The sequence below is a fragment of the Anolis sagrei genome, chromosome 3 (assembly GCF_037176765.1).
Source record: "Anolis sagrei isolate rAnoSag1 chromosome 3, rAnoSag1.mat, whole genome shotgun sequence".
Taxonomy (NCBI): Eukaryota; Metazoa; Chordata; class Lepidosauria; order Squamata; family Dactyloidae; genus Anolis; species Anolis sagrei.
Window position 1 is genome coordinate 4,758,963 of NC_090023.1, and position 14,170 is coordinate 4,773,132.

Consider the following 14,170-nt stretch of genomic DNA (forward strand, 5'->3'; position numbering starts at 1 on the left):
TAACAATAATACATTTTATTATAGAAATTTTGCAGTAGCAGACAAAATCTGCAAATACATAAATCTGCAAATGCAAACACAGAAGTAGGCTAGAAACTTCTGGGAGTACCAAAAGTTTTCCCAAACTCTTAAAACAAAATTGGACTTTAAAAGAAGAATCTTGTGGCCGGAAGGGAGGGAGGTCCGTTGGTCAGTCGGTCAGTTCCTAGCAGCGCAGCCTCTTGACGGCCCTGGAGAGCCTCTTCATGTCCTTGTCTCCCTTCGGCCACCGCCGGACCCAGGACAGGACTATCCGGCCATCCACTCTGCGTCCGGCAGCAAGGACCACGTCTCCGGCCACCAACTCTGGACAGGAGCAGGGCCCTTCATCCGACATCTCCAAAGCAAGGGGCCCTTGCAGCCCCTCTTGTGTCCAGCCTGGACCTTTGAAGATAATGGAGCGGCTGCGCAGCTCAGGGACCACCTCCAGGCCACTTTCGGACACCGAGACCGACCCAATGGTCATCTTTAAAGCTGTGGGAGTGAAAAAGGGTGGAACAGAGGTCAAAGGGCTGGCAGTCAGTTCATTCTTAGGGACATCCACACTGCAGTGGGATGCAACTTCGGCCCTCCAGGTGTTTTGGACTTCAACTCCCACAATTCCTAACAACCGGTTGTAATATTAATATTACTAATGTTCAGTAGTAGTACAATATTGCTTTAATCTTATATATTGTACTAGCTGTACCCGCCACACGTTGCTGTGGCCAACCCTCCCTCCCTCTTTCTCTCCTTCTTTCTTTCTCTCCTTACTTCCCTCTCTTTCTTTCCCTTCTTCTTTCTTCCTTCTCTACCTGTGTCTTTCCTCGCTTCCTTTGCTCTTTGGTTCCATCCTTCCTTCCTTCTCTCCCGCTTTTTCTCTTTCATTCCTTCTCTCCTTCTTTCCTTTCCTCTCTCCTTCCTTCCTTCTTTCACTTTTTTATTTCCTTCTCTCCTTCCTTCCTTCTCTCCTTCCTTCCTTCCTTCCTTCCTTCCTTCCTTCCTTCCTTCCTTCCTTCCTTCCTTCCTTCCTTCTCTACCTTTCTTTCTTTCCTTCCCTCCCTTCCTCCCTCTTTCTTTCTTCCTCCTCTCCTTCCTACCCTCTCTCTTTCCTTCCTTCTTTCACTTTTTATTTTTTTCTCTCCTTCCTTCTCATCCTTTCTTTCTATCTCTCCCTTCCTTCCTTCTCTCCTTCCTTCCCTCTCTCTTTCCTGCCTTCTTTCACTTTTGTATTTCCTTCTCTCCTTCCTTCTCTACCTTTCTCTTTCCTTCTCTCCCTCTTTCTCCCTTCTCTCCTTCCTTCCTTCTCTACCTTTCTTTCTTTCCTTCCTTCTTCCCCCCCTCCCTCTTTCTTTCTTCCGTCTCTCCTTCCTTCCCTCTTTCCTGCCTTCTTTCACTTTTGTATTTCCTTCTTCTTCCTTCCTTCTCTACCTTTCTTTCTTTCCTTCTTCCATTCCCTCCCTCTTTCTTCCTTCCTTCTCTCCTTCCTTCCCTCTTTCCTGCCTTCTTTCACTTTTGTATTTCCTTCTCTCCTTCCTTCTCTACCTTTCTCTTTCCTTCTCTCCCTCTTTCTCCCTTCTCTCCTTCCTTCCTTCTCTACCTTTCTTTCTTTCCTTCCTTCTTCCCTCCCCTCCCTCTTTCTTTCTTCCGTCTCTCCTTCCTTCCCTCTTTCCTGCCTTCTTTCACTTTTGTATTTCCTTCTTCTTCCTTCCTTCTCTACCTTTCTTTCTTTCCTTCTTCCATTCCCTCCCTCTTTCTTCCTTCCTTCTCTCCTTCCTTCCCTCTTTCCTGCCTTCTTTCACTTTTGTATTTCCTTCTTCTTCCTTCCTTCTCTACCTTTCTTTCTTTCCTTCTTCCATTCCCTCCCTCTTTCTTCCTTCCTTCTCTCCTTCCTTCCCTCTTTCCTGCCTTCTTTCACTTTTGTATTTCCTTCTCTCCTTCCTTCTCTACCTTTCTCTTTCCTTCTCTCCCTCTTTCTCCCTTCTCTCCTTCCTTCCTTCTCTACCTTTCTTTCTTTCCTTCCTTCTTCCCTCCCCTCCCTCTTTCTTTCTTCCGTCTCTCCTTCCTTCCCTCTTTCCTGCCTTCTTTCACTTTTGTATTTCCTTCTTCTTCCTTCCTTCTCTACCTTTCTTTCTTTCCTTCTTCCATTCCCTCCCTCTTTCTTCCTTCCTTCTCTCCTTCCTTCCCTCTCTCTTTCCTGCCTTCTTTCACTTTTGTATTTCCTTCTCTACCTTTCTCTTTCCTTCTCTCCCTCTTTCTCCCTCCTCTCCTTCCTTCCTTCTCTACCTTTCTTTCCTTCCTTCTTCCCTCCCCTCCCTCTTTCTTTCTTCCGTCTCTCCTTCCTTCCCTCTTTCCTGCCTTCTTTCACTTTTGTATTTCCTTCTCTCCTTCCTTCTCTACCTTTCTCTTTCCTTCTCTCCCTCTTTCTCCCTTCTCTCCTTCCTTCCTTCTCTACCTTTCTTTCTTTCCTTCTTCCCTCCCTCTTTCTTTCTTCTGTCTCTCCTTCCTTCCCTCTTTCCTGCCTTCTTTCACTTTTGTATTTCCTTCTTCTTCCTTCCTTCTCTACCTTTCTTTCTTTCCTTCTTCCATTCCCTCCCTCTTTCTTCCTTCCTTCTCTCCTTCCTTCCCTCTCTCTTTCCTGCCTTCTTTCACTTTTGTATTTCCTTCTCTACCTTTCTCTTTCCTTCTCTCCCTCTTTCTCCCTCCTCTCCTTCCTTCCTTCTCTACCTTTCTTTCTTTCCTTCTTCCATTCCCTCCCTCTTTCTTCCTTCCTTCTCTCCTTCCTTCCCTCTTTCCTGCCTTCTTTCACTTTTGTATTTCCTTCTCTCCTTCCTTCTCTACCTTTCTCTTTCCTTCTCTCCCTCTTTCTCCCTTCTCTCCTTCCTTCCTTCTCTACCTTTCTTTCTTTCCTTCTTCCCTCCCTCTTTCTTTCTTCTGTCTCTCCTTCCTTCCCTCTTTCCTGCCTTCTTTCACTTTTGTATTTCCTTCTTCTTCCTTCCTTCTCTACCTTTCTTTCTTTCCTTCTTCCATTCCCTCCCTCTTTCTTCCTTCCTTCTCTCCTTCCTTCCCTCTCTCTTTCCTGCCTTCTTTCACTTTTGTATTTCCTTCTCTACCTTTCTCTTTCCTTCTCTCCCTCTTTCTCCCTCCTCTCCTTCCTTCCTTCTCTACCTTTCTTTCTTTCCTTCTTCCATTCCCTCCCTCTTTCTTCCTTCCTTCTCTCCTTCCTTCCCTCTTTCCTGCCTTCTTTCACTTTTGTATTTCCTTCTCTCCTTCCTTCTCTACCTTTCTCTTTCCTTCTCTCCCTCTTTCTCCCTTCTCTCCTTCCTTCCTTCTCTACCTTTCTTTCTTTCCTTCTTCCCTCCCTCTTTCTTTCTTCTGTCTCTCCTTCCTTCCCTCTTTCCTGCCTTCTTTCACTTTTGTATTTCCTTCTTCTTCCTTCCTTCTCTACCTTTCTTTCTTTCCTTCTTCCATTCCCTCCCTCTTTCTTCCTTCCTTCTCTCCTTCCTTCCCTCTTTCCTGCCTTCTTTCACTTTTGTATTTCCTTCTTCTTCCTTCCTTCTCTACCTTTCTTTCTTTCCTTCTTCCATTCCCTCCCTCTTTCTTCCTTCCTTCTCTCCTTCCTTCCCTCTTTCCTGCCTTCTTTCACTTTTGTATTTCCTTCTCTCCTTCCTTCTCTACCTTTCTCTTTCCTTCTCTCCCTCTTTCTCCCTTCTCTCCTTCCTTCCTTCTCTACCTTTCTTTCTTTCCTTCTTCCCTCCCTCTTTCTTTCTTCTGTCTCTCCTTCCTTCCCTCTTTCCTGCCTTCTTTCACTTTTGTATTTCCTTCTTCTTCCTTCCTTCTCTACCTTTCTTTCTTTCCTTCTTCCATTCCCTCCCTCTTTCTTCCTTCCTTCTCTCCTTCCTTCCCTCTTTCCTGCCTTCTTTCACTTTTGTATTTCCTTCTCTCCTTCCTTCTCTACCTTTCTCTTTCCTTCTCTCCCTCTTTCTCCCTTCTCTCCTTCCTTCCTTCTCTACCTTTCTTTCTTTCCTTCTTCCCTCCCCTCCCTCTTTCTTTCTTCTGTCTCTCCTTCCTTCCCTCTTTCCTGCCTTCTTTCACTTTTGTATTTCCTTCTTCTTCCTTCCTTCTCTACCTTTCTTTCTTTCCTTCTTCCATTCCCTCCCTCTTCCTTCCTTCCTTCTCTCCTTCCTTCCTTCTTTCCTGCCTTCTTTCACTTTTGTATTTCTTTCTCTCCTTCCCTCCTTTTTCTCTCCCTCCTTCTTTCCTTCCTTTCTTGCCCCTTTCTGTGCATATGTGTTTTGTGTGTGCATATATGTGTGTATATATATGGCTTTGCACATGCGTTGTAATGCCTTTTTTTGGGGGTGTGTTTTGGCTTTTTAAGTCTCATCCACTGCATTTTCCAGTGTTTTTAGTAGTGATGGTCACTCGTTGGCCTGAGAGGTGTCTTGTGTCCAAATTTGGTGTCCATTTGTCCAGTGGTTTTTGAGTTCTGTTAATCCCACAAATGAACATTACATTTTTATTTATATAGATTGTATATAATCGTAATATTAATAGCATTCATGATAATAACAGAAATAATACCATATTTGTTTGGTGATTTGTTTACCTGCCTCTGCTCATGGCGCAAGGTGGTGTCCAATATAGACAACATACATAGAAATACATAAATATATAGTACATAAATACATAAACTCACCAAAGTCCTGGCTGCAGAGGATTTCCAGGAGGTCCTTCTCTTTGCTGAGACAGGCCGTGCACACTGCACCTGTAGCGGCAAATGGGGAATGAAAACGGCTGGGACGAGACCCCACTTTGGAGGTCTCAAAGGGCATAGGGTTTTGGGGGTCAGAGGTCACCCCGGCCCATAACATTCCCAGGCCCAAACCTGATGCTGAAAGGCAGGCTCTGGGGAAAGGAATGGCCACCTTAACCCATTTGCTTCCAACCAGAAGGAGGGTGCAGAGAAGAGTAGAGGGTGAGTCCTGGCACCATGACTAGGAAGGAGGGAAGATAATAAGGGAACCTTTGCCATCGATGGGCAGGATTCTGGCCAGAGTGTCCGACTCACCCATGACCCATGTTCTCACTAGTGGACATTGGCCATTGAAGGGCAGGATTCTGGCCAGAGTTTTGGACTCACCCATGACTCATGTTCTCACTAGTTGACATTTTCCATCAATGGTCAGGATTCTGGTCAGTGCCAGACTTAATCTTGACCCATGTTCTGACTAGTGGACATTGATGGACAGGATTCTGGACAGTGCTGGACTTAATCTTGACCCATGTTCTGACTAGTGGACATTGATGGACAGGATTCTGGACAGAGTGCTGGACTTAATCTTGACCCATGTTCTGACTAGTGGACATTGGCCCTTGAAGGACAGGATTCTGGCCAGAGTGTCGGACTTAATCTTGACCCATGTTCTCAGTAGTGGACATATGCCATTGATGGACAGGACTCTGAACCTTGACCCATGTTCTCACTCATGAACATTTAGCACCGATGGGCAGGATTCTGGCCAGAGTGCTGGTCTTAATCTTGACCCATGTTCTGACTAGTGGACATTGGCCATCGATGGGCAGGATTCTGGCCAGAGTGTCAAACTCACCTATGACCCATATTCTCACTAGTGGACATTGGCCATTGATGGACAGGATTCTGACCAGAGTGTCGACTCACACATGACTCATGTTCTGTCTAGTGGACATTGTCCATTAATGGACAGGATTCTGGCCAGAGTGCTGGACTTAATCTTGACCCATGTTCTGACTAGAGGCCATTGGTCATTGATGGGCAGGATTCTGGCATGAGTGTCCAACTCACCCATGACCCATATTCTCACTAATGGACATTGGCCATTGATGGGCAGGATTTTGGCCAGAGTTTTGGACTTAAACTTGACTCAAATTCTCACTAGTGGACATTTATCATCAATATGTAGGATTCTGGCCAGAGTGTCCGACTCACCCATGACCCATGTTCTCACTAGTGGACATTGGCCACTGATGGGCAGGATTTTAGCCAGAGTCTCTGACTTAATCTTGACTCAAGTTCTCACTAGTGGACATTTATAATCAATAGGTAGGATTCTGGCCAGAGTGTCCGACTCACCCATGACCCATATTCTCAGTAGTGGACGTTGGCCATTAATGGACAGGATTTTGACCAGAGTGCTGGACTTAATCTTGACCCATGTTCTTTCTAGTGGACGTTGGCCATTGATGGACAGGATTCTGGCCAGAGTGTTTGACTCACCCATGACCCATATTCTCACTAGTGGACATTGACCATCGTTGGGCAAGGTTTTTGGCTAGAGTGTTCTGACTAGTGGACGTTGGCCACTGATGGACAGGATTCTGGCCAGAGTGTCCAACTCACCCATGACCCATGTTCTCACTAGTGGACATTGGCTATTGAAGGGCAGGATTCTGGCCAGAGTGCTGGACTCACCCATGACTCATGTTCTCACTAGTTGACATTTACCATCAATGGTCAGGATTCTGGTCAGTGTCAGACTTAATCTTGACCCATGTTCTCACTAGTGGACATTGGCCATTGATGGGCAGGATTCTAGCCAGAGTCTCGGACTTAATCTTGACCCATGTTCTGACTAGTGGACATTGGCCATTGAAGGGCAGGATTCTGGCCAGAATGTCTAACTGACCCATATTCTCACTAGTGGATGTATACCATTGATGGACAGGATTCTGGCCAGTGTTTAACTGACCCCTGACCCATGTTCTCCATAGTGGACATATGCCATTGATGGACAGGACTCTGAACCTTGACCCATGTTCTCACTCATGAACATTTAGCATCAATGGACAAGATTCTGGCCAGAGTGTCGGACTTAATCTTGACCCATGTTCTGACTAGTGGACACTGGCCATTGAAGGGCAGGATTCTGGCCAGAGTCTAAGACTTAATCTTGACTCAAGTTCTCACTAGTGGACATTGGCCATTGAAGGGCAGGATTCTGGCCAGAGTCTCGGAATTAATCTTGACCCATGTTCTCACTAGTGGACATTGGCCATTGATGGGCAGGATTCTGGCCAGAGTCTCGGACTTAATCTTGACTCAAGTTCTCACTAGTGGACATTTATAATCGATAGGTAGGATTCTGGCCAGAGTGTCCGACTCACCCATGACCCATATTCTCACTAGTGGACGTTGACCATTAATGGACAGGATTTTGGCCAGAGTGCTGGACTTAATCTTGACCCATGTTCTGACTAGTGGACGTTGGCCATTGATGGACAGGATTCTGGCCAGAGTGTTCAACTCACCCATGACCCATATTCTCACTAGTGGACATTGGCCATTGTTAGGCAAGATTTTGGCCAGAGTGTTCTGACTAGTGGACGTTGGCCACTGAAGGACAGGATTCTGGCCAGAGTGTTCAACTCATCCATGACCTATATTCTCACTAGTGGACATTGGCCATTAATGGACAGGATTCTGGCCAGAGTGCTGGTCTTAATCTTGACCCATGTTCTCACTAGTGGACATTGGCCATTGATGGGCAGGATTCTGGCCAGAGTGTTCAACTCACCCATGACCCATATTCTCACTAGTGGACGTTGGCCATTAATGGACAGGATTTTGGCCAGAGTGCTGGACTTAATCTTGACCCATGTTCTTACTAGTGGACGTTGGCCACTGATGGACAGGATTCTGGCCAGAGTGTTCGACTCACCCATGACCCATATTCTCACTAGTGGACATTGGCCATTGTTAGGCAAGATTTTGGCCAGAGTGTTCTGACTAGTGGACGTTGGCCACTGAAGGACAGGATTCTGGCCAGAGTGTTCAACTCACCCATGACCCATATTCTCACTAGTGGACGTTGGCCATTAATGGACAGGATTTTGGCCAGAGTGCTGGACTTAATCTTGACCCATGTTCTTACTAGTGGACGTTGGCCACTGATGGACAGGATTCTGGCCAGAGTGTTCGACTCACCCATGACCCATATTCTCACTAGTGGACATTGGCCATTGTTAGGCAAGATTTTGGCCAGAGTGTTCTGACTAGTGGACGTTGGCCACTGAAGGACAGGATTCTGGCCAGAGTGTTCAACTCACCCATGACCCATATTCTCACTAGTGGACGTTGACCATTAATGGACAGGATTTTGGCCAGAGTGCTGGTCTTAATCTTGACCCATGTCCTGACTAGTGGACATTGGCCATTGATGGGCAGGATTCTGGCCTGAGTGTTCGACTCACCCATGACCCATATTCTCACTAGTGGACGTTGGCCATTAATGGACAGGATTTTGGCCAGAGTGCTGGACTTAATCTTGACCCATGTCCTGACTAGTGGACGTTGGCCATTGATGGACAGGATTCTGGCCTGAGTGTTCAACTCACCCATGACCCATATTCTCACTAGTGGACATTGGCCATTAATGGACACGATTCTTGCCAGAGTGCTAGACATAATCTTGACCCATGTTCTGACTAGTGGACATTGGCCATTGAAGCGCAAGATTCTGGCCAGAGTGTCGGACTTAATCTTGACCCATGTTCTCACTAGTGGTCATTTGCCATTGATGGGCAGGATTTGGGCTAGTGTCCAAACCTTTCCACTCGCTATGGGCTCACCTCCGTCCTCTTCCTCCTTGGGGGTCAGCGTTGGCGATTGTGGCCGCAGGGGAGGGACGCAGAGCCCCTCGTCCCCGGAAGGGAAGCGGCTGCAGTTGAGCATCTCCGGCCAGGGGAAGCCGAAGGCGGCCATGACAGGGGCACACCCCTCTTGGACACCTTGGCAGAGTGACCGGCAGGGGACGATGGGCTCCTCCATGTCCTCCAGGCAGACGGGGGCGAAGAGCGAGCAGAGGAACTTCTTGGTGTCGCGGTGGCAGCCTTTGCCCAGGAGCGGCACCCAAGCCCCCGCCTGCTGCACCACCTCCTTGGGGGTCTCGTGGCCCAAGAGGTTGGGCAGGCGCATCCGGCCATAGCCCACGCCACGGCATAAGGTCAAGCCGCCAGGTAGCGGGTGGCAACCGCCACGGCCGGAGGAAGGACGGACCCTGTGCCGGGGGAAGTCCAGCGAGGAGGCGGCAACGGAATAGCTCCAGGTGGCCAGCAGCAGAGCCCAGAGAGCCATTGGGAGCCTATAGAAAGAGAGACAGGCTGGGATAGCACATAAGGCAGGCTTGGGCACACTTGCGCCCTCCAGGTGTTTTGGATTATAATAATAATAATAATAATAATAATAATAACAACAATAATGATATAGTTGAAAGAGACCACATGGGTCATCTAGTCCAACCCCCTTCTGGGACAATCAAAACCCTCCTGACAGATGGTCGCCCAGCCTCAATAATAATTATTATAGCAATAATAATAATAATAATAATAATAATAATAACAATAATAAGATGATGAGGATGATGATGATGATGATGGGAGAGACTGCATGGGCCATCCAGTTCAACCCTCTTCTGCCCTGCAGGAAAAACAGACAAACCTCCCTGACAGATGGCCATCTAGCCTCAATAATAATTATTATAGCAATAATAATAATAATAATAACAATAATAGTAATAAGATGATGATGATGATGATGATGATGATGATGATGATAATGGAAGAGACTGCATGGGCGATCCAGTTCAACCCTCATCTGCCCTGCAGGAAAAACACACTGAAAACCTCCCTGACAGATGGCCACCCAGCCTCAATAATAATTATAACTATAACTATAATAACAACAACAACAATAATAATGTTGTTTATGATGATGATGATGATGATGATGATGATGATGATGGAAGAGACTGCATGGGCCATCCAGTTCAACCCTCTTCTGCCCTGCAGGAAAAACACACTCAAAGCCTCCCTGACAGATGGCCATCCAGCCTCAATAATAATTATAACTATAATAATAACAACAACAATAATAATAATGATATAGTTGAAAGAGACCACATGGGTCATCAAGTCCAACCCCCTTCTGGGACAATCAAAACACTCCTGACAGATGGCCGCCCAGCCTCAATAATAATTATTATAGCAATAATAATAATAATAATAACAATAATAGTAATAGTAATATGATGATGATGGAAGAGACTCCATGGGCCATCCAGTTCAACCCTCTTCTGCCCTGCAGGAAAAACACACTCAAAACCTCCCTGACAGATGGCCATCTAGCCTCAATAATAATTATTATAGCAATAATAATAATAATAATAATAACAATAATAGTAATAGTAATATGATGATGATGGAAAAGACTGCATGGGCCATCCAGTTCAACCCTCTTCTGCCCTGCAGGAAAAACACACTCAAAGCCTCCCTGACAGATGGCCATCTAGCCTCAATAATAATTATTATAGCAATAATAATAATAATAATAATAATAATAATAACAACAATAATAGTAATAGTAATAAGATGATGATGAGGATGAGCATGATGATGATGATGATGGAAGAGACTGCATGGGCCATCCAGTTCAACCCTCTTCTGCCCTGCAGGAAAAACACACTCAAAGCCTTCTTGACAGATGGCCATCTAGCCTCAATAATAATTATAACTATAACTATAACTATAATAATAACAATAATAATAACAATAACAACAACAACAACAACAATAATGGTATAGTTGAAAGAGATCACATGGGTCATCCTGTCCAACCCCCTTCTGGGACAATCAAAACCCTCCTGACAGATGGCCGCCCAGCCTAAATAATAATTATTATAGCAACAACAACAATAACAACAACAACAATAATGTGATGGTGTTGGAAGAGACTGCATGGGCTATCCAATTCAACCCTCTTCTGCCCTGCAGGAAAGAGATTACATGGGTCATCCAGTCCAATCCCCTTCTGGGACAATCAAAACCCTCCTGACAGATGGCCGCCCAGCCTCAATAATAATAATTATAGCAATAATAATAATAATAATAATAAGATGATGATGATGATGATGATGGAAGAGACTGCATGGGCCATCCAATTCAACCCTCTTCTGCCCTGCAGGAAAAACACACTCAAAGCCTCCCTGACAGATGGCCATCCAGCCTCAATAATAATTATAACTATAATAATAATAGCAACAATAATAATGATGTAGTTGAAAGAGACCACATGGGTCATCCAGTCCAAGCCCCTTCTGGGACAATCAAAACCCTCCTGACAGATGGCCGCCCAGCCTCAATAATAATTATTATAGCAATAATAATAATAATAATAATAATAAGGAAATGTGGAATCTCCTTTCCTGTAATGTGAGCCCATTTCTCCATTGAGTCCTAGTCTCCAGGGAAGCAGGGCATCTATTCTGAGGAATGAATGCATTTTCACATCACTTTAAACTGCCATAGTTCAATGTTATGGGATCATGGGAGTTGTAGTTTTGCAAGGTCTCTTGGCATTTCTGTGAATGAGTGCTTCAAACTACAACTTCCCAAGATATCACAGTATCTGGTGCATATGGATGCAGTTCGGTGACACTTTAAACTGCCTTGGCTCAATGTTATGGGATCATAGGAGTTGTAGTTTTGCAAGGTCTCTTAGCATTTCTGCCTATGAGTGCATCAAACTACAACTTCCCAAGATATCACAGTATCGGGTGCATAATGGATGCAGTTTGGTGCCACTTTAAGCTGCCATGGTTCGATGTTATGGGATCATGGGAGTTGTAATTTTGCAAGGTCTTTTGGCATATCTACCAATGAGTGCATCAAACTACAACTTCCCAAGGTATCACAGTATCCGGTGCATAATGGATGCAGTTTGGTGCCACTTTAAATTGCCATGGCTCAATGTTGTGGGATCATGGGAGTTGTAGTTTTGCAAGGTCTCTTGGCATACCTGCCAACGAGTCCATCAAACTACAACTTCCCAAGATATCACAGTATTGGGTGCATAATGGATGCAGTTTGGTGCCACTTTAAACTGCCATGGCTCAATGTTATTAAGTCATAGGAGTTGTAGTTTTGCAAGGTCCCTTCGCATTTCTGCCAAAGAATGCACCAAACTACAACTTCCTGAAGTCATGGGAGTTGTAGCTTTGCAAGGTCTCTTGGCCTATCTGTGAATTAGTGCATCAAACTACAGCTTCCCAAGATATCACAGTATTGGGTGCATAATGGATGCAGTTTGGTACCATTTTAAACTGCCGTGGCTCAATGTTATGGGATCATGGGAGTTGTAGTTTTGCAAGGTCTCTTGGCATTTCTGCAATGAGTGCACCAAATTACAACTTCCCAAGATAGCACAGTATCTGGTGCATAATGGATGCAGTTTGGCACCACTTTAAACTTCCATGACTTATTGTCAAGGGAGTTATAGTTTTGCAAGGCCTTGCCAAAATTCTTTGCCAAAAACTGATACAGTTCCCAGGTTTTTCTCTGCCAAAGACTTCTGGTAGTAAATACAACTCCCAGGTTTCCACACCATTGCTAAAGTAGGGTCAAACAAACTGAATTAATTTTGCAGTGCAGATGCACCCTTGATATACCTGCTGTGTGTTTGGGGATGGGTCCAGTTGCAAGGCCCCTTCCCCACAATGGGGGGGGGGCTTGAACCCCAATCCTTCATGCCCCCCCCCTTTCCTAAAAAGCAAAGCCTTGGAAACTCTGCTCTTTGCATGCAAAGACTTTCTCTTTGGAGCAAACCAGAAACCCTCTCTCAACCCATCCTGGTTGCTCCCCATTTGGGGGGTCCCCACCTCCCCAAGACCCCTAAAGACTAAGCTTCACCTATTAAGCAAAAAACAGTTTCACAAACCCTGCTTCTGGATGGTCCAAGAAGGAAGAAGAAAAGCAGGGAAACCTAAAAAGGAGGAAGGAAGGAAAGAAGGAAATGGGTGGTCCCTTTAAAGGACAGGAAGCCCCCCCCCAAAAAGGGAGGGGCAGCAGGGTCATAAAAGGGGAGGCTTGCAATGAGGAGGGCTGCAATAAGCCTTCTCCTTCCAAAACAATGGGAATGTGGGAAGGATAAAAAGGAAGAGGAGGAGAAAAGAAAGGGCTGGAAAGGACAAAGAGGCTGGGAATTGCCTTAGTCTGCCCATCTGCTTAGGGGTCAGGCTATATGACCTCAATCCCTACCTGGAATTATGAGGACTCCAACTGGACACAGGGCTATTCCAGGGAAAGTTTGGCCAATGAAGAAAAGGTTGAGACTAGGACTTTAAGAAGCTCAAGAAATGGGTTGAGGCCATGTAGTCTGGCCCCAGAGTCCGGCTTTGTGGGAAGGAGCATTCAAAGGGCATGCAGTCTGACCCCAGAGCCCAGGTTTGTGGGAAGGAGCACTCAAAGGGCATGCAGACTGACCCCGGAGCCCAGATTTGTAGGAAGGGGCACCCAAAGGGCATGCAATCGTACCCCAGAGCTCAAATTTGTGGGAAGAGGCACCCAAAGGGCATGCAGTCTGACCCCAGAGCCCAGATTTGTGGGACGAGGCACCCAAAGGGCATGCAGTCTGACCCTAGAGCCTAGATTTGTGGGAAGCGGAACCCAAAGGGCATGTAGTCGTACCCCAAAGCCCAAATTTGTGGGAAGGGGCCCCCAAAGGGCATGCAGTCTGACCCCAGAGCCCAGATTTGTAGGAAAGGGGCAGACAAAGGGTATGTAGTTCGACTCCAGAGTCCTGCTTTGTGGGAAGGGTCACCCAAAAGGCATGCAGTCTGACCCCAGAGCCCATATTTGTAAAAAGGCGCATCCAAAGGGCTTGCAGTCGTACCCCAGAGCCCAAATTTGTGGGAAGGGGCACCCAAAGGGCATGCAGTCTGACCCCAGAGCCCAGATTTGTAGGAAAGGGGCAGACAAAGGGTATGTAGTTCGACTCCAGAGTCCTGCTTTGTGGGAAGGGTCACCCAAAAGGCATGCAGTCTGACCCCAGAGCCCATATTTGTAAAAAGGCGCATCCAAAAGGCTTGCAGTCGTACCCCAGAGCCCAAATTTGTGGGAAGGGGCACCCAAAGGGCATGCAGTCTGACCCAGGAGCCCATATTTGTAAAAAGGCGCATCCAAAGGGCATGCAGTCGTACCCCAGAGCTCAAATCTGTGGGAAGGGGCATCCAAAGGGCATGCAGTCTCATTCCAGAGCCCGGATTTGTGGGAAGGGGCACCCAAAGAGCATGCAGTCTGACTCGAGTGCAGATTTGTGGGAAGGGACACCCAAAAGGCA

At 46.2% G+C, this 14,170-nt stretch overlaps 1 protein-coding gene across 1 annotated transcript; it reads right to left on the reverse strand.

The window, feature by feature from the left end:
* Positions 1–12,958, reverse strand: LOC132772327 (secreted frizzled-related protein 2-like). The gene is made up of 4 exons (XM_060771313.2): positions 12,770–12,958; positions 8,629–9,140; positions 4,718–4,786; positions 1–513 (listed from the first exon to the last, which is right to left on the reverse strand). Exons 1-4 carry the CDS (start codon positions 12,904–12,906, stop codon positions 206–208), a joined length of 1,026 nt encoding a protein of 341 aa, XP_060627296.2. The 5' UTR covers positions 12,907–12,958; the 3' UTR covers positions 1–205.
* Positions 12,959–14,170: the final 1,212 nt, after the last annotated feature.